At 41.3% G+C, this 20,587-nt stretch overlaps 1 protein-coding gene across 8 annotated transcripts in view; it reads left to right on the top strand.

The window, feature by feature from the left end:
* LOC136710975 (R3H domain-containing protein 1-like) overlaps nt 1–20,587 on the top strand; it is a 35,372-nt gene that overhangs the window by 13,478 nt on the left and 1,307 nt on the right. For 3 of the 8 annotated variants that reach the window (XM_066686906.1, XM_066686902.1, XM_066686900.1), the window contains 14 exons: nt 504–557; nt 654–871; nt 1,766–2,068; nt 4,206–4,369; nt 5,778–5,879; nt 8,619–8,888; nt 9,318–9,447; nt 13,234–13,385; nt 13,677–13,828; nt 15,367–15,470; nt 18,638–18,810; nt 19,398–19,542; nt 19,828–19,925; nt 20,483–20,567. In XM_066686906.1, the coding sequence (XP_066543003.1) occupies nt 504–557; nt 654–871; nt 1,766–2,068; nt 4,206–4,369; nt 5,778–5,879; nt 8,619–8,888; nt 9,318–9,447; nt 13,234–13,385; nt 13,677–13,828; nt 15,367–15,470; nt 18,638–18,810; nt 19,398–19,542; nt 19,828–19,925; nt 20,483–20,567 (2,150 nt within the window). The remainder of the gene's footprint in view (nt 1–503; nt 558–653; nt 872–1,765; nt 2,069–4,205; nt 4,370–5,777; nt 5,880–8,618; nt 8,889–9,317; nt 9,448–13,233; nt 13,386–13,676; nt 13,829–15,366; nt 15,471–18,637; nt 18,811–19,397; nt 19,543–19,827; nt 19,926–20,482; nt 20,568–20,587) is intronic. The other 5 variants (XM_066686907.1, XM_066686905.1, XM_066686904.1 and 2 more) reach the window with 4 other exon arrangements.

Below are 20,587 nucleotides of genomic sequence, written 5' to 3'. Positions count from 1 at the left end.
GGGGCATTAAGAGGTTGAGAGTTCGATTCACAGTTATACAACAGCCAGTTGTGGCTACATCTTAAAGGGTTCATTATTGGCCTTGCTCTCTCTGTGTGGGTAGAGATGGTCTCTCCTTACAAACTCTGCTCTACACTAGCCAGCACTGGAGACTGCGAACTTATGTGGAAGATATAGAATATGTTCACATCCAAGTGTGTTGATCTGTTCATTGACATTGCCTGAGCTGCAGTAGCTGGCTTTATGAGTCTCTGAGAGCCTTTGCCCTCCCATCTTGGTAGAATCTAGTGAAGGATGGAGACCTAAATAGTGTGTGGAACTGGCCACAACTAAATTGGGGAGAAAATTGGGTAAAGAAGAAACAAAAACAAAATACATCACCTAGAGATAGCGATGGCTGAAAAAGCTAGCGCACACGCTTACTTCAGCAGCTGCAGTGTCTTGCAGGTGTAATATGTCCAAACCACTGGGGAAATTAAGTCTACCTCTCTGATATTTTGTAGGATCCAGGAGGATGATGCTTGTAACAGCACTCAGCAGAGGCGGCAGATTTTTAGGTATTTTTTTCACTTTGGGGGTCTATAACAACTTCTCTGCTTTTTTTTAATTTTTGGACTATCCAGCCTCCAATTTGCACTTTTCTCATTGCTCAGGTTGAAAGACGGCCGATCAGGGAATAGCCGCCAAAGCAGTTCAGAGAACGAGCCCAAGTATTCGGAGCCGCGGCCCTGGAGCAGCACTGACTCAGACAGCTCCAACCGCAACCTCAAGCCTGCCATGACCAAGGCCAGCAGCTTCAGTGGCATCTCGGTGCTGATCCGTGGGGACAGCTCCAGCAGCAGCAAGAGCGTGGGACGCCTCTCCAAGACGGGTGAGTGCCCCCTTTTCTGGGCAGTTTACCTCCACCTCCGTGCACCAGGCAAGCAGCACTTACGAAAGGGAGGAGCGGTTTCTTCAAGATGGATTCTTATTTGACATTTATATTTCCACCCGTGCTTCAAAAAAACCTGATATTGTGTTTTCAAAATCAACCAAATGCTTTTCTTTCCCAAAATACTTGAGCGTCACTCTTCTCCACTTCTCAGCATGTTTATGTAGGATTTCCTAAACACTGTTAAAAGGTTTGCATGCTAATGTTAGTCTGTCATTGTAACTTTTCTAAAGCTTAGTGATTCACTCCTGGGAATTCAGTGGGGGTCTTGATTGACACAACTACATTTACATATGTGGTTTCTAAAGGTTGTCATTTTGGAGTCTACATGAGCATAAAATAGGAATCAAAACACCTGCACAACACATGTTCATCATTAGTAACGTGTAAATGAAAACTTGGAGAGAAAAAACAAAGAGAATTGCTAAATTAACCAAGTCATTAATCAGGAAATTAATTAACTTGTCATTCAATGCTAATAAAATCATTATCTTTTTTTCATTACTGTGATCCCTGAGGTAATTAGAACAGGAAATGTATTGCACATGTTTGAACTCCATCTAGCCAGTAGAGCAGTCCCAGATCCTATTCTGAAGTATCTGTACTCCACAGGAGGCCATCTGCAGATCACACAGTAAAGGAAAATACATATTCCAAATACAACCCAAAATCCCCATTGAATTCTAAAAGCTTTTGCCGCTTTAAGCTTCAAAAGCTGTGCATGCTTACTCTAGAGCCTGTTAACACGGTACTCCACCCCCACCACGTTCTACCATTATGTTCAGCTAAATCTGTGGGTTAAGGCTTCTCTCGTTGCTCCTTTCCTTTTCCTAGGTTCTGACTCTTCTAGTAGTGTAGGTTCCTCCACGGGCTCGCTCTCTCGCTCTCAGCAGCCCCCCCCTCCACTTCTTCCTCTTCCTCTTCCTCCTCCTGTTCCTCCTCCTCCTCCTGCCCCGGCCATACCACAGCCCCACACCGTGCCCTTGGCCTTCCCTGCCGTCAGCTCTAGTAGCAGCGTGTCCTATGAGGGCAGCAGGAGTGGGCCCCCAGCAACCACAGCTAACACTAGCTACTATTTGCTTCCCCTGGAAGCGGCGGGGATCCCGCCTGGAAGTATTCTCCTCAACCCACACACAGGTGGGTAATCGGGCTCACAGGTTCTGTCCTCATGCTAATATGCGATAGGGCCCGACCAATATAAACGTACTGAGGCTGATACTGATTTTAGAGGGCTAATAGCTGAAATGGCAAATGACAAAGGTCTAATTTCCTTGAGCTGAGTCTAGGACTAAATTGTAATTGGTGACTTGATAATACATTGACAATCCTTATTTAAATCAGGGATTTTTGGAGAAACCAGCTTCAATAATTTCAGTGATTTTATTGATCATACTTCCTAAATTTAATCTCTATGATGTGTTTATCATGTTTATTTATCTATAAAATAAAAAAAATTGCTGATATAATAATATTGCAAGTCACTAATATCAGCAGGTATTATCAGCCAACCGATATATCAGTCTGGCCCTAATAATAGCATGATCTAGTTGTATTTTTAGCTTTTTATCCTCAGAGATTTTTCTTTTCTTTTTCTGTTGTTAAAGTTACTAAATACTAAACTAACTCTACTTACATATTGTCTTAACTATCTCCTGTGTGCTGCCCCCCTCTTGTTCTGCTCAGTGTGATACTGTCTAAACAAAGGTGTGGAGAGTGTCTCAGTGGGGGGGACAAAATATGGGGATTGCAGAGAAGTAAACAAGCAATGTGTTTTTATCATTGTCTGTCTTTCGCTATCTCAGGAGGCCCACTGCTGCTTAATGGCTGGGCTAATAATTAGGAGCTCTTCCTTTTGGTTTGCTTGTCCTCTGAAAAGTAAACACAGGTTTGATGAAACACACCCTGTTATCGTAAAATTACCTAGGATCGCTTGTCTAATGATGCAGTTCATATGCCATTTAAATTCTTCCCCTTTCCACCGTCTTCCAGCCAGATCTTTGAAAATATGTATCCCTCTGCCACAATCAATAAACCTTCTTTCCAAACAAATTCCCCTAAAGTGTTTCAGAGAAACGTATGATGAAGCTGTACTCTGTGTCATTGAAAAGTGGAAGGGAAGAATCTGTAGCTTTTCCTCTGATGTCTAAAATATTCCTATTTACTATGTTTGCTCCTGTCTCGTCTTTAAATATGCATGGGCCTGATAAGACCGTATATTGCTGCCGCTAATATATTTTTGAGAAGGAGCCCGGGTGTGTAATTGCTTATTGACCTTTTTAAGCGGTAGGCAAATGGGAAATTTCTTCCCTACAGTAAAGGCCTGAGGAATTCATGTTGAAAAGTAGACGTGAAAATTTGAAGGAGGACTATTTCAGGGTCGTTGGATGGTTAGGTGGAGGATGAACCTCTCTGCTTAGAAAATTCATCTCGGCTTATCACATTTCACAAGTGTTCAGTCACATTTATAAAAAAAAAAAAAAAGTGTTCTTTCTGAAGGGGGGTGGGGGGGGGCTTTATTATAATACATCTTTATAGCTCAGGAACTCGTGGATTCAGGAACCCATCAATTTGCGTATTAACTTGCAAATAATGCAAGGTCTTGGGTTAGATTCCAGCGGAAGGCTGCTGTCATTGTGCCCTTGAGCGAGACACTCCGCCGCAGGGGGAATGTCACTGTCGTTGGTTAATGTAAGTCATTATATGTAGAAGCAGTAGCTAAAGTGAAGTGTATACTGTACTGTCTTTGGGATATTTTTTTAGAATGAAGAAACATATGCACCAGAATAAAGTGAAATTGTGAAGTGAAAATGTTTAAAGCTGACAGGAGTCACATGAACACTCTAGCTGTTTAAGATGAAGCATCACCACTTCTTCATAATTAAGTGCCCAAGAGCAAGGGCTACATAGTAAATTATATTTATTATTTAATAACCACACAATTAGTAAGAACTATAGAAATATGTGGGTTTTCTATCTAGTACAGTATAAGAAAATAGAATCAGCCTACTGGAAAAAAGCAATGACATGGATCTCATTGACCTGTATAAAGGAACTATTCTTTTTAACAGCAGCAGAGCTACCATCTATTAGTTAATGAGAGATTGTATTAAGTTCTCGTACCCTTTATGATAATTATTTCACTTATTCTTTGTTGTCTTTGAATAATGGCCTTCAGTACCATTCTGAAGACAGTATAGTTTTAGAATAATGACAAAAGCACACACAAAAAAAAGTGATGTTGGAGATCTGGAAGATTTGCTGTCTCCATTTGTAGGTCAGCCTTTCCTGAACCCGGATGGCAGTGCTGTGGTCTACAACCCCACCGTCGCTCCTCAGGCTTCCAGGCCGCAGCAGCCTTTAGCACCTCCTCCACCACCTCCACCACCTCCTCCATCCGGCCCCCACCAGCATCAGTCCAGTAATCATGTCATCCCCCAGGTAGGTGCATCTTTGTGCAAATATCCAGTGAGATTTGGATTTAATGATCATTTACCATTTTGGTAGCAGTTAACTTCATGGACATGTTTGAATGTATTTTTAAAGCTTTATTAACATGGCTTTACACCTCTAGTTGGCACTTGGAATTGAGCATGGTGCACTTAAACTGGTGCAGAAGTTCCTTTGTCCTATTACATTTGGGAAATTATAAAAAACTGTTAATTATATGATATGTAAAGGGAAATAACAATAATCATTTTAATAAATATGTATAGCCATGTTTAAAATGCCAGATGAATTCAATGGTACACGTCCATAGCTTTTAATAGACATAGTATTAGGAGTGTTACCATGGTCTCTTATTTTCTTACCTGCCCTAAACCAATCTTTAAGTGATGGCTGCTGAGCAAAGACATCAGATTAATGTTCTCTCCAGATAATTTTCCGTTCTTATCATTAAAGTAAATATTGGAAGTGCATGCTCTTGGCACACAAATGATATTTCACAAATTAATTCTATATCGTATCCTTTAAGCATAATGAATTGACTGTGCGGCTGAGTTTTTGTTAAGTCAATTAAATATGATTGATGGAGGCGGGGAAATCTGCTGATAGTGCTGTCCTGCGGGCCGCTTATTGCATCTGATGGGTCATTAATTGCTTGGCCTAGGTATTCTGCTTGCTATTAAGGATAGATTAAACCTGTAGCCACGCTACCGTTGGGGGCAGGAGTTGCCAACCCTGTCACAGTGAATGATTTGAAGGCAAATATATGCTCGGGATAAAGACCAAAGTGCACCTCCGTTTCCAAATGGGAGTCGTAGCCATTCACACAGGCCATCATAGTTTGAAATTGCAATCTGTTCGATGCTGGGTGTACATGCTGAGCACTGCTATGACAACCCCGAGATACAGGATGATGGGGACTTGAGACTCATTAATGAAATGCTAGGATGCAAAATTAATTTGACCCTTCATGGAGTGGACACCCAGGTCTGACAATGGGCAAATAGCTTTCGTTTTTTTTTCTCTTTGCCATCGATACCCTGACGTCCCAACTTAATATCACCATCATCTCCTGAGCACACTCGTTTTTGATGAGGCCCACAATTAAAAGTCCCATCTGATGTGTCATAGTTCTTTTTCTTAACCCACCGTAGGTGTATGTTTATCATCGTCATCATATCAAGCCTTCTAATCGGCTCAGTTAACTTCATTACATGGTATTAGTAGTTTCTGAACGACCACTAGCCTAATCCACTCTCTCGGGTGAAATATGTTGTCCCAGATGTTTTCGATGCCTGTGCTTATTCCCCTTTCTGATTCTTCCATCTTTTATATCTTTGACTAAACCCATTTTCCTCCCCTCCCCACTCTCTGTCTTCTCCTTCATCTGTTGCTTTCTCAGCCCCTCTGGCCTGTCCAGCCCTCCGCTCAGCCTGTCCAGTACTCGACGGTGTCTTATCCACCACAGCTCCTCTCCGTCTCCCCTAACCAACAGTACACTGTGGTACCACTCTCTTTCTCTTGTCTTTTTTTTCTTTTCCTTTTTCTTTCTGTGTGTGTGTCTCCACCTGGCCAGCCAGTGCATTATGTCTGTCAGTCATCTAGATTTCTGCTCCTGTGCAAGTAAAAGGCCTCTGAGAAATGATACGAAAAGTTATTTTTTGGAATTGTGGCAGAATTGTTTACTGCTGTATTTTTTCGTGTCTAGGGGAAGCAAACCTCATAATTAATCCATGAATCCATGCTTTTAGTTCATGCAAAGAAATGTACAGGGACATTATTCCACAGCTTCAAAGTTCAATCTTAGGAGTTGGTTGCATTTTCATTTTCTCAAGTCCAAGTAATATCAAAATTAAAAAATTCAGACTTCGATCCTTATTTCACATCATCCTTTTAAGTACTGTTTATCTGGAGGAGATCTGTCTGTTGCATCTACTGGGTCTTAGTTTTTGATCATGTCTGAATGACAGAATACATAATGTGTGTTATTTATTTATTTATATATAATATATATATATAAAGAGATCACATGGTCTCTGACTTTTGCACAGCATTGTATTTACATGCGTGCACACATTCACACATGCATTCTTGCACACAAAATCTCATGCAGTTCAATCAATCTTGTTTTATTAGCTTCACTGTGTATCTTCTTAATTTAATTTCGGCTTGTGTTATTGGTATGCAAAAACATTGACATGCACAATGATGTTTGCTCATTAGAGCCATGAATGCAGGTTCCCTTTGAAATCCACAAATATCAGTTAACTGGGGAGAAAAAAGGAGAGTGGCTTTAAAAGAAAAAAAGGCGAAAGGAATATCATTAAATCTGTACAGCAAGGCATTGCTTGTGTTTGATGAATTCCTTTGGCCCAAATTTGAATATTATGCGATCATTTAAAGCATGCATCCTGATAGATGCTTCTGCTTAATAAAAAATAGAAGAGTTCTCCTGCTGAATTTATGGCAGAATTTTGCTTCCCCTAATGGCGCTCATTGGTCTTGTGCCTACATTAGATTAATATGATATGTGGAAGATTTTAGTGTGCAGTCAACTGTACTACTTGCTTCACAACATCTTGGCGCATCTTGCCTGTGCATTTCCAAATCTCTGCATTTCTGTAGGAGATTTATTGTGTCGCTTGTTTCAACAATCCTCATTTCTATGCCATTTACTTGTAAACACACGTCATGTGTTCTGCTAACCTCTTTTTTGACCTCTCTCTACCAGTAAACATCCCTTAATGGCTAATTAAAAGAGAGGAAGGCTGCTCTGAATAATTAATCCAGGAGCAGATGTTGAAGTTAATATTCTATGAATAGAAATGCTGCAAATCCCAGTGTATTTCTAATAGGGAGAAAATAAAACAAATTGATATGGATTGGTAATTAAACTCCAAAGGCTTCCTTCACTAAGCCTTTAGAATATTTTCGCTTGGGCAAAGCTAGGATTACAGCCCATTAGTGGGCGAAGAATTTTCTCATAAGGAAATGGTCATGCCATTTTCCACGAGACTTGGCGACCCTTTCATGTTCCGTAAGGAGAAGCACGTAAAATGTCATTAATGGGACCACTAATTTGGTAACTTTAAACTAACCCTGACCTTGTAAATATGGCAGATCCATCCCTATACTTGTACATATACATTTCCAAACGTGTGTTTATAGCTGCTCAACAACTTATTTGGTCCCATTTTGCTGCATAGACAGCTTGCATTCTTCTGCAGAGGCTCCAACTGGATGTTGGAACACTGCTGTGAGAATTGAATGCATTCAGCTACAAGAACGTTAGCGCGGTCTGTATCAATTGTGCACCTTAAAGTAACTAATTTCCGTATTACGACATTTTGACACCTCTACAACACACTAGTGTCACAGTTTAAAACTAGAGTTGCATGTATAACTGGACAATATGGCCAAAATTTATATCACATTATATTTCTTAATTTCTGTCGATACGATATAATATTGATATGAACAATTAAAAAAAAAAAAAAGACTCAACAGGAAAAAAAGAAAAAGAAAGCAACACAACATCACCATCAAACAACAACCTCTTGGCTTTGTCAATAGTGATATTTTTAAACTAATTATAAAATTGAGTGCAATGAACTGATGGCAGAACTCTGTAATGATCATCAGTGAATGACAGACACGGCTGTAAATAATATACAATGAAATGTTGAAAATGTGTTTAAGAATCATATCATTGTTATTGAAACATTTTATATTGCGATATATATTGATATTGTATTATTGTCCAGCCCTGGCTGCACAATTGATATCAGCCAAGATCACAATTGGCTGAATTTTATTTTTTACTTTATACGTGCAAATGGCAATGAGTTTATTGAACGTTGACAAAGCCTTTTTTGGTATGACCATTAAAATTGTTAAAAAGTTATTCTTCAGTCATTTTAATTGGTTGAGAGGCAAGCATTGAACTTCAACAGCATCATGAATCCTCATCTCCACCCTGTTCCAACAACTGATTCAGCAGTGTCCAGTCATGACAATAATTTAAAATGTGTTTCTTTTAAATATGTAAATAAGTAATGTACTTAACTTTTATTAAAATAGGGAAGTGATTTTATTTATATTTCAGAATTTGAACATGCAGTTTTGCTAGTTAAACAGTGTCATTTTATTTATGTTGCAATTTAAAATTTAGTCTAAAAAACGTTAGGTCGATGATCCATCACAATCTCGACCTAACGTCCATGTTGTCCATTTGACCCTCCAGCAAGACAACCTGAGCGCCCAGTTCAGCCACATGAGCCTCGTGCGGCAGCCATCTGGGGAGGGCCGCGACGCCCACACTGCCATGTACCCCTCCTCCATGGTGCTCCAGGCTCCTCCGCCGCCGCCTCCTCCTCCACAGCAGCAGGCCAGCTACATGGTGCCCACCCCAGGCCAGAGCGTCCCACCCCCAACCTACTCCACCCCGGCACCTGCACCTGGCAATCAGCCAGTGATGCAGCAGCAGGGCTACATGCAGCAGCCTATGCAGCAGGTACACTAATGTCCAGTCACTGGTAGAGAATAGAGAACTAACTCCTATGCTTTTCATCATGACAGACTAGGGTTCGATTCCCAACTCCTGATTACATGGCCTGTATACCCAAGCTACCATAACTTTCTCAGTGTAAACGGGTGGAGCTAAACTGCTGTTTGCTTAGGGGGGAAAAAAAGCTACAGCAAGCTAACGTTGCCATATTGGAAACAGCTCATTATTAATGTGTTTTTCATGTTTGTGTTATTCTGCATTGTATTTAATAACAGTTAGTTATTGCATTCCCAAAGGTGCAAGCTATAATTCTAATAACACCCTGTGTTTTGAGATAGTTGGTGCCTGCCTGGTGTGTAATGGGCACTGGATATGCATCAAGAAGCACCGGATTGTTTGATGACATTTGTCTTGTTTATTTTCCCCTGTCCACAGATGCCAGCGTGTTATTGCGCACCAGGCCAGTACCCTCTGTCAAGCCAGCAGTATCGGCCGGTTGGCACGGTGCAGTACAGTAGCCCTCAGAGCCAGCCCCTGCCCCCTCCTCCTCCTGCTCAACAGCCAGGTAAAGATCTATTGGACTAACTGCTACCATGTGCTAAAAGTGTGCCTACCAATTTCAGTTTGTTTTTCCTGCAATTATATATAACTCTTGGATATGTTATACACATGCACATGGCTGTAAAGTCATATCTGTATTTTACAAAGAATACAAATAACTGATTCATGTTTATCACTGTTGTGAATAACCAAAATATAGGACACCCATGAATAATTTTGAAGATTTATACTTGATTAAGTAAGTGTTGTAAGTTTTCCTAGAGTTTGTACAAATTCATAGAATGTGTTCCTTTCATCTTTTGGCGAGGAACGCACTTTAGCGTATGCCCGTTTCTCTCCTCCCTCCCTTTGTGCCTCATTGTTTATTTTGGGTTCTGTTTACACTGTGCCGCAGGGGAGGGGACGTTGCTCTCCCTTTTTTAATTTTATTTGGTTTATTTCCCCCGTTTTCTCTTGATTCCTCACACTCTCCACCTCTCTCGCAGCACTTCTGTTGTCTTTGGTTATTCGTCGCTGTGTCGAGCGCACAGAAAAGATTGCATGTGTTAAAATGAGGAGGCGCCCCGGGGGCATGGGAGCGGAGCCGAAAGCTAATTACACCACCGAGCACTTTAGCGCGCTGGGTACTCACATTGTATTGCCCTTTTTAAACAGATACAATAAGCATTTCCAATCAAATGTAAAATTAGCGTTGTTTTTCTCCTACCGCGTTAGCTCGGTGCTGTGTGCATTGACAGATGTTTTGTTCAATTGGATTGAAAAAGCTCTCTGGTTAAAAAAAAGGGAAAAACGATCCTTTATTACTTTGAGGATATGAAACTGGATCCTTTCTTGCAGAATCTCAAGAGGCCTTTGATTCGTTTAGGCACTAATTGCCTCTTAGCACCTTGAGCTGTCTTTTTGGGAAGCTGTTTTAAGATTTGGTCAGAACTTTGAACGAAAGGATGGGCCTAAATGAATTGCCTGGAGGCTCTGTAGACTAGAGGAAAAAAACAGCATGATGTTAAAAGCTCCCACAGGCTAAAGCCACTTGCATGTTCTTTTCAGAAAATCATCATCATCATCATCATCATCGGTTTTGACTCAGAGCGGCTGAATGCGGGGCCGGGGCACTGTCTGAGAGGCCCTAAGATTCTCACAGTGAACCGGTCTCTTTTCCAGCCCCTCACTCCTCCGCAAATACAGACTCCTACAGACAGCCTGCAATCTTCTGATCTCAGTGTTGTACTTTCTTTGATATTGAAATTGAACCAACTTCACCAAGGTTTTACTAGGGTTTTTTTTTCTTGCAATAGCATCATCTGTTCGCAATAGCAGTGTTATCCTTTACCCAAATGTAGCTGATCAATCAAAACTATAACTTTTTGTTTTGGTTTTGCTTTGGAGCTACATCACTAATTGTGTTCAGTTTATCTTGGATTATGAAAAGCATTTCAGCACAAAAAAATATTCCTGCAGATTTATTTGAAAAAAAAAAATGAAAGCAAGAATGGGACATTAAACACACTTAGTGAAATTTGAATATTATATTTTAAATTTTTGTGTGCAATTTTGTTAAACGGCTTTGTTGTTCTGCTTTTCTTCTGATGCTAAAGGTGGGTTAACTTGTACTCAGTAGTTTGGGTTTTCACAGTCCTGTGGCTACAATGCAAAAATAAAGAAGCAAATTCAGAGGCATGGCTTTGGCTGGTTGATAACATTGGACTACATTTTAGGTGGAGATTTATTTCAGGGCAATATCACCCAATCTCCGCCTATTTAAAACGGTTCGGGTAGTGACACAACCGGAGCTATCAATAATGTCTGGGACACCTTTGTTTGATTAAAAGATTTCAATCAGGGTCTCAGTGTTGTCTCTCGTTTCCATTGGTGGCAGAAAGTCATGGTGAATTGTTAATTGCTTCCGATGGCATTCTGTCAGATTGACATTTGCTTGGTGTAAACCTAAGCTCAGTAGCTGGATCCACAGGAATCGACATTAGAACTCGTCCCTCATATGGCTTCCTTTTTGTGATGTGGAGAGGAGGAAAATAAAATCACTAAGAAGAATGTGCTTTCGCTAAACTGAGTTGAAAGACATACGGCAACATCATTTGTTGCCTGGATATGAGAAAGTGGGATGGGATCAGGATTGATGGATGAAGAGAGTGAACTCCACAGTCAGGGGATGAGAAATAAGAGAACAAGAGGAGGAAACAAAACATCTGCCCTGGAAAGGAGAATGCCAACTCTGCTCTCCACAGAAAAAGGTTATCGCACAAGCTCCTGACAGTGCAGCTTTTTAAAAAAGAAAAAAAACCTGGCAACCTTGTGAGCAGCAACTCCACAAACGTCTTTGAAAGCACACTTGGTCCAGGGGAGTTGAGTGAATACATTTATTTTTTTTTTCCTTTCTCTCTCTTTCCCCTTCTCCTATCCTCGCTGCCTCCTGCATGCTCAGTCAGCCTGAACAGAGAGTGTTTAATATTATATTCCCTTCATGCTCGCTCCCTAAGTGGAGGTGAGAGAATTGAACCAAAAATAGCCGGCCCTCGTCAGCTCCTCGCCGGGGGCCATCCATTCCTTTTGTCCCACTTCTTTTCTCATCTGGGCTAAATTGATTGCTGTCTCTTTGGCCAAAAGCCAGGAGAAATTGAAAATTGCCCACCCTCCACCACCACCCCCACTCTCTGCTCCTTCCACATAGGCTTCCCACAGAGTCTCCCCGCTGGGTACCTCCTCTGGTGAGAGTTTTTCAATAGCATTGCCATGTTATAAGCTTCCCCCCCAGATAACCTTGACACGGATGGAAATTATCCCACCCTATAATGGGTGTTGGAACAAAACCGCATTACCTGCTTTTATTATGTATTCTACCTTCTCTATTAGCCAGCAGCACCTCGGCGGGGCTGATTGTCTTCCCTCCCTTTATTCCTTTTTCCCTGTCATCATCTATAAGCCATAAAAGATGTAACGTTTGAAGAAGGCAACCATAATGAAAGCTGTTTTAATACAAGGAGGCTGTGCTTCTATTCATAAGTAATGAAAAGCAATTCAGTAGAGGGAAAAAAAAAACTCACTCACAGGTGTCTCTGCCAGGTGATGGTGAAGAATTTTAGCTAACAAGGGTGTAATTAGATGGTTTTGGTATAATTGACATTATCCAGGAATAAATCTTTCATTCATGCAATATTGCAGTGAACTTGTGGTGGTTAAAAAGAAAAGGCCATGCAGTATTAAGCAGACAGTCCTTGCTTTTTTGCCTCTGAGTGTTCTACTGTAATTTAAACACTGATCATTTCATGCTACCTAAGACTCATTATTTTTGCATAATTGCAGTCTCCTCCACTTTGCGCTCAATTGGTCCTTTAGGTTCTTTTAATGTCTCACCGCCACATTTTGTGACTTTGCCTACAATTGAAACATTTGTTATTTCACTTTTATCGTGTTATGCTGCCTGTCTGTAATATTACCACATTTATTGGTTTTGTTTCTCAGCAGTCTGCCACAGGTAAGGATCCCAATTACCTTCTGAATGTGTCCCATCCGAGGTTTGATTATTTTGCCAGTCCTTTGTCTGTGAACGGCCATATTTTGTAAGAATTATGTAAATGCGAGACAGGAAATTGTAGCCGTGATATCGAAACGCAACTTATGCAAGGATGAAAAGCTGTGGAGGGGCTTGAATTCATAAGAAGGCAAGAAGGGGATGCGTGTGGTTTATTTAAAACTGATTCAGTTGCATTAGCTACCAGCCAAGAAGATAAAGCTCTCTCAGTTTTAACGTTTGTGCGCCTGTGTGTTTCTGTAGGTTACCAAACTGTGATGCCAAATCAACAGCCGAGCTACCAGAGCATGGTCCAGCAGCCGCAGAGTCAAACCCTGGTCAGCGGCCAACATAGCAATATGGGAACTCAAATGCAAGGCATGATGGTCCAGTATCCTTCAATGCCATCCTATCAGGTGAATGCTCAGAGTCTTTATGATGTATATGCCTGAATCAGGGTGCTCCTTAAATACATTTTTAAAATCTTTTTTTTTTTTTTTTTAAACTTGACCACTGTTTTAAATAGGGCAGAGAGATATGGTCAAGAATCGTATCGCTGTACATTTCTCATATCTTGCCCTGTCCAGGGTCTGTTAATGCCATGCACACAATGATTGTGTGTTGGCTCCGGACCCACTGCGACCCTGAACTGGATGAAGTGGTTATAGATTATGAATGAATGAGTTTCTGGTATCCTTTTTTGCCAGGTATCCATGCCTCAAGGATCCCAGGGCGTGCCCCAGCAGACATATCAGCAGCCAATCATCATCCCCAACCAGTCCAGCCATGGGCCCATGCCTGCGTCCAGCATTCAGGTCTACTACAGTGTTATACCACCCAGTCAGCAGAACACCATAAGGTATGAGCTTACATTATCGTGTGTGTGTGTGTGTGTGTGTATTATATACATATATATATATATTATATATATTTATTTATTTATTAGTTCTTTTGGATTAAAAGTAAAAGAAACTCTCAAAGAATTTAGGTCGTCCACTATCTACTCTGCATGATATAATAAGATTCAGGAAATCCTGGTAAATCTCGGTCTGTGATTGAATATTCGTGACTTTCAAGTCCTCAGATGGTACTGTGAGAAACCGTTGCTGTGTTTAAACGTAGCTTCATGGGCTAAGGAATACTTCAAAAAGCCACTGTTATCCTCCGCTGCACCAAGAAAGGCTTCCTGATATACTGCTGTTAAAGCAACATAGTTTCCCAGTAAATTTCGTGGTTATTTCAGCAAGATGATGCCAGGTCTCATTCTGCATGTGCTTGACTGTTTTGCCTGAAGTCAGGAATTTCTTTAATTGAAAAAGGCACATCATGAACAGAAGAAGCAGACAAATCTGACCATGAATTTTTGAGCAGTGGTAACAATGCCTCTGTCCCAATTTTTCTTAAATTACAGTTAAAAGTACAAGGTGAAACATGACGTGATCCAGTTTTATAAGGTTAGCTGAGGTGAAAACAGACGCTTAGCATTTGAGTATCCTAAGATTCTCATATCCTTCAGATTGACAGTGTTCTCAAAGTCATAGAATGTCGCCTACTGTGGATTTGGGGTCTGGGTTAGATACAGTGCAGTGTGTATATATAAATGCGTAGCTAAGCTTGAAGTTTTTAGTTAAAGAGGTCAAGCCAGGGCTGTATAGGATTGAGCTGCACCACAGTAGATGGAAGAGGTCACTTTTTCCTCGTTCCTCTGCGCTCTCTTGGGGCCTTGACTTTAGTAGGCCGGGTTGGCAGTGATTTATACAGCCAGATACCCAGCCAGTCTTAATATAACACAACTGGTCCCGCAAGGAGAACACACTCGCTCGCTCTTTCGTTCCCTATTGCTCTCGCCTGCTCTTCTCTCCACAAGTCCGCCACCATCCTTCATAAAAGCGGCCTGTGGACGGGGCTTATTCCTCAGGGTGCGAACTGTCTCTAGCAGCTGCCTCTGCGCTTTGGCTGCCGCATCAGTCTCCTCGCTGCTTACATCCTTATTAGTCCAGTACACTGGAGCTATGAAGGAGAAGGGGGTGTAGGGGTGGGACAGGAACAGCGCCTTGGAAAATTGGTCACAGAGACAGATGATGAATGCCTACGGTGCCGCATCTTATTCTGCCGTTGTGAAAATTACATTGGCAGTGATTTTTCCCCCCCTTTTATTTGTAGGGAGGCATATCCCCACAGGTTTGCAGCGGGTATATTTAAACTAGCTCCAGAGCGCTGCGCTGCGTCAATCCCATGTGTACTTAGTGCCCTATATTAGTAATTTCCTTCCAATTTTCAGGCAATCAGCTGAATTTGTGCTGTATTAAGTCAACTGTAGGCACAATTTTCTGGGGTTTTTTTCTGCTGTGGTGGGCAAGACCGTGTGCAAATGTGTGTGTGTGTGTATATCCACAGCTCCTCGGTGGGATTTCTCCCCCCTCCAGGCACAGAGCAGATGCCGTTCCCTCGCACCTCCTCCCCCTGCAACTCCCAACAGATTCCTGCCCAGCAGTGCTCAGGTACTTAAGCCCAGAATGACCTACAGCTCACTCGGTCAACAGCCTCCTTCCACTCTGTATGCATTTTATTCACATTCGGTTGAAGCAGCATTCATAGTAACTGTAACTAATGAATATTTGATGCCTCAAAATCTACATTTTAAATTAAAGTTTAACAGGGCACCATCTGTAAGGGCTATCGCCACTTGGTGCCCATACGTGCAATGTTCAGGAGTTTGGACATCAGTGGTTAAATTTATTCCCTGTAAAAGACAAGTAGGTTTAATGTATGTATAGCATTTTCTTATTTTTTTTTTAATTAGTGCACAAGAATTTAACACTGTAAATAACATTTGCAAAAGCATTTGAACTGGTCACATTTCATGCTTTTATTTAGTCTCCAAATATGTCTTCACTTTTAAAATGATTACCATTTAATAATTTTAATCAAACATGCATGTACTGAGCAACAAAGGAGATTAGGTAAAACTCAAAGCATAGCCCCTGTAAACACTAGAGCTTGTTGACACACCTGATGCTCAGACACTGATTTGAACATTTAGTCTCATTCACCAGCAAAGACAAACATTGGGAAAGGTGGGGTTTAAGAGCATGAGGGGAATGTTAAAGGGGCATCTACAACTGACGATGCAGTGCCTTCTTTTTAATTAATATTGAGGAAAGTACACCATTAAGCCTGTGTCTGAATTTACTTGAGTCTTAAGGGTGTATTTGCTTTTTGCTCATTATTTTCCTGAGCCACTTAATGAATACATTCCATAGGGTCTGTGTTTATCATTTGCTTCCATTACTTTCACTGCTGAAATAGTACAAATCCCAAAAGACCACAGTCTGTATCCTGAATGCAGTAAAGTTATCTGCTGCTACATGAGATCTCCTGACCCTGGCAGCAGCCACATTTTATTACACTTTCATTCCAAATTCTACAACATAATCTACAGTAGCAAAAGACTTGTGTGTAAGGGACAAGGGGGGAAAAAAATCCACCGTCTACTCCACAGGTTAGTTTTTAAATCAATATCCTCTTTATTCTTCCACCCCGTTTCATTCCTCTCCCCCCTTTTCTTCGTAATCCTTGCCTTGCCTCACACAAAGCAACTCCAACCTGCTTCACTCAACTCAAGTGCACCTCGCTCCGAAACCTCCCAAATTAGATGGTGGGCCTCCACACAAGGAAGGTGGCACCTTGAGAAATGATTCCCCACTTGGCTCACCTCGCCAGCTGGTGGATTCAGTGGGGATCCCACTCAAAGCCAGGCCATCACCATATAATTTAGCCACCACAAAAGAAAGGTAGTCGGGCAGCACCCATATTTAGATTTATATAAAAAAAAAAAATCCCACCCTTCCCCTCCCCTCTTTCAATTTCGCATCAGACTTAAAGGTGCTAATTGAAATTACATTCTCCAGCCCTAACGATCCAATTATCGAACAGATATGGGGTGGTAATTAAAAAGTAATTCCTTTGCCGCTTTGTTCCAAGTTAAGGCCGTCTTTAAAAAAATTTAATAAATAAATAAATTTAAAAGGGCCTCTAATTCTAATTTGGCGTGCCGCTTTATGTGCCATCATTAACGTGAATTGCTTTCTTCCCGATTGTTCTCTCCATCACACTCTTACTCTCCTGCCCTTAATAACTAATTAAAAGGAGAGACGGGTACCAAAAAAGCCCTGCCTTTCAACCACCGGAATTAGATTCCCGCCGTCTGTTTTAGTAGTCGGTGGCCGCAATGGTTTTAATTTCATGGGGGGATTACCAAGTGGAAAGAACATGGCCTTTTAAACCCCTGTTGTGGCAAATCCTGAATATTCCTCCATCGTTTCTCGGTCTATAGCTGCCAGCCTTAGCCTTTTAGAGTGTAGAACAAGCAGATCATAATGAAGCTTGTCTGGTCATCGTCTGCTTTATTTACTCTTTCCCCCCCACCAGTTTATCCCTACAAAGGTATTCTTCACGTAATAAGAGTTCAATTTAGATTATGTAGCTTAAGGAGTTCCTTATCTGAGGTTTCTGACTCTCCATCCTCTCTGAGAATAAGTCGAACACCACTAACATTGGAATCGTAATTTATTTGGCAGTTAAGCATTTCAGCCAGCAAGAAAAGCGCAAGGAAGCCAGTTTCATCTGAAATTAATACAGACGTTAATGAAATCATTCAGAGCAAGCGTGGATTAGTGGGACTTAACCTTATTTTGATCTCAACCTGAGGAGGATATTAAATAGGTTACTTGCAAAAAAAGAGTAATTACCCAGAGAAAAGTGTCTCCAGAGCTTCTCTTAAATGAGGTCAAGTCTCGGCTCTGAAAAGTCTCCAACCTTGTAAGTAGCCTTGTGTGAAGTTGTTAGATAGAATTCAAGCCCATCTCTTTACTGCAGTGCCATATGTGTCCAAGCTTGGAGAGAGGGACATGTGCTCTGGCAAATAAGCTACAGCACTTTAAATTCCAGGCACTAATAAATTAAGCAACACAGGCAAAAGTTGCAGGGGATGAATAATTCAATTTCGGAATTTAATTCCATCCCATCAGTGTGGATGGTAATTCCTTGTTAAAGGAAATAAGTCCATAGATTTGCACTCGCTTGTCCTCATTACATGCTCCTAATTCCCCATGATGGACTAATATTGTGGTTCCATTTTCTGATTCTTGTAAGGGAACAGAGGACTGGCTGCTGTGTATCACAATAAGGTTTACAGACAGAATAGATCCAACATGTGCTCTCGTAATAGCCGTTAGTCTTGTATATTGCCTGCTAACGTCATTAACTGCTTTCTCAAGCTGTGGCACTGAATTCAGGCTAATGACTGAAACATCGCAAAAACAAGTGAATATATATCTGGGTGAAGATTGTAGACAAAATCCTTTGCTTGAGTCAGCCATTTTGTACAGTTCTGCCCACACTGCTTGTGCACAGAATGAAACGGGATGTTCTTGAGCAGCTGCACATGAGCCTGCAAGCAAGCATTTAAATGTAGCAGTGTGTCACAAAGCCTTCACTAAAACTGCTTCACTGGCGTTAAACCTGTGTGTCGTCAGGACGTGTATAAACCACTGACCAATCAGAATACAGTCTGAGCTGCTCACAGGCAACGTAGACGTGTTTTGGTTATAACGGGAGCTAAATTCAGTAATTTGAGAAGAGCTGAGGTGTATATTTGTGTGTGCAGGCGTGCCCCCTCCACCCCCTGGTGGTGGCATGGTGATGATGCAGCTCACATTACCTCCAACCCAACAGCCACGGCCACACTCGCCTCCACATTGGAAACACAATAAATACCACAGTCTGGACCATCAACGCAGCCAGAAGTCCACAGATCTCTGCAGCCTCGACACCTCACAGGTAAAAGCTTCCTTAGAAAGGCATAGAAAATATATTGGGAGGCACTGGTCATTTTAAAGCTGATTTCTTTACAGCCAAAGTTTTGGATTGATTTTTAGCAGCCATTTTTAAAAATAGGCTTATACCCACAGGCTGTTGCTTGCGTTTTCTAAACATGAAAATGTTCAGGCTTTAATCAGTGAAACTGCCATTGAAAGTAGTTTTAACAAAAATCAAGCATACTCTAAACCAAAATTAGTTGGGTATTTTGCTATTATGCTGCGCACACTTTGGTACAGGTAAAACAGAACTGCCAGATTGGACAAAATAAAAATAATAAAATGGGCAGATCCAGAGTGTGTCCTCCTAACAAGCTGTTATAGCAGCAGCAAAGCAGCTTTCCAAAGCCAGAATAATAAGAGCTTATACAATGTTTTTATGCTTGTAAGATACATACACCATGACAATCCACTGGGTTTACAAACGTGAGCCTGAAAGAATGGCATATTATACACAGATTACCAGAGAATTTTCATTATTTTATTTTTAAACCTGCACGTATTTATTACAATGTTTTGCTGAAAACACTTTCTCCTCTGTCCTCACAGAGCAGCCCCCAACTGGGCAGTCCCTCCCCCTCCCCTGCACAATCACCCACACCCTCCCACCTGACCAACGTGAAGAACGTCCGTCCTGGCCTCACGTCTGTTCCCATCATGCCTCAGTTCTCCAGATCCTTTGTCCCAGGGCAAGGTCAGTCCTGTTTAAAAGCTTAAATATAATTTTTTTGTTAATTATTACAGTTCATTGACACATGAAGTGCATTTATGTTCAGCTCGGTGATGCACTCCTGACAACGAGAGCAAAAAAACAAACTGTTTTTCTGTTGTGTTATACACTATTTTAAATCTGTTCGACCAAAACAAATAAATTCAAAATGCAATTGTAAGTAGGATTTCTCCATGACGTGTGGCTTGTTGAAAATAAAGTCAGAATCACATTCTTATAGTTCATTCACTTTTTTTTCCGTCTTAAAAGGTGATGCAAGGTACCCCCTCATTGGTCAGCCTCTCCAGTACAGCCCCCAGGTCCGTCCTCCATTGCTTCACGCACCCCCTATGGTCTCCACTCATCAGGTGAGTCTCACTGAACAGCCATATTTATTCACCACCAAACATTATTTGAATAATTAGTGAGCTCAGCTGCTTCTAGGTTTTATCCACTGTGCACACACTGATGTATAATCTCCAAAGAAAAGCTCTGACTAAAGACTGGGATTCTGTAGAGCGGTTACACCTGAGCATAACATCCTCATGCTCAATGCCAAGTGTGAACTAGATGGATTTAAAGCACGCTCAGCACTGTAAAGCTTTCCTAGAAGATTAGAAGCTGTTATGTCAAAAGGGAACCAAACTACTAATTAATATCCTTCAGAACAAAGATGGATGACTGGGTGTGTACAAATATTCGGCAACAGTGTATATCAAAATCCCATCAAACACTGATGTTACTTAAAAAAACCTCAATAACAGTGAACCAGTCATCACGCTGCCCTACTTCTGTGTCCTTGCTTGCTCCTCTAACAGCTATAAATCATCACAGCCAGCGTTGTGTCACAGAGCACCAAGGACATATGGAGAGAGGCTGAGAATATGTCTTTATTTTTCCTTTTTTTTTCTCTTCTATGGCTCAGGGTCCAGTGGGGATACGGCATGGAGGTCGAGGCAGGAAGCCGCCAAGGAAAGCATTGTCTACAGATCTCAGTGTAGGTGAAGCAGGTAATGGTAGCGGGGGGCAT

This window comes from Hoplias malabaricus, chromosome 12, assembly GCF_029633855.1.
Source record: "Hoplias malabaricus isolate fHopMal1 chromosome 12, fHopMal1.hap1, whole genome shotgun sequence".
NCBI lineage: Eukaryota > Metazoa > Chordata > Actinopteri > Characiformes > Erythrinidae > Hoplias > Hoplias malabaricus.
This window is presented reverse-complemented; position numbering and strand designations above follow the sequence as displayed.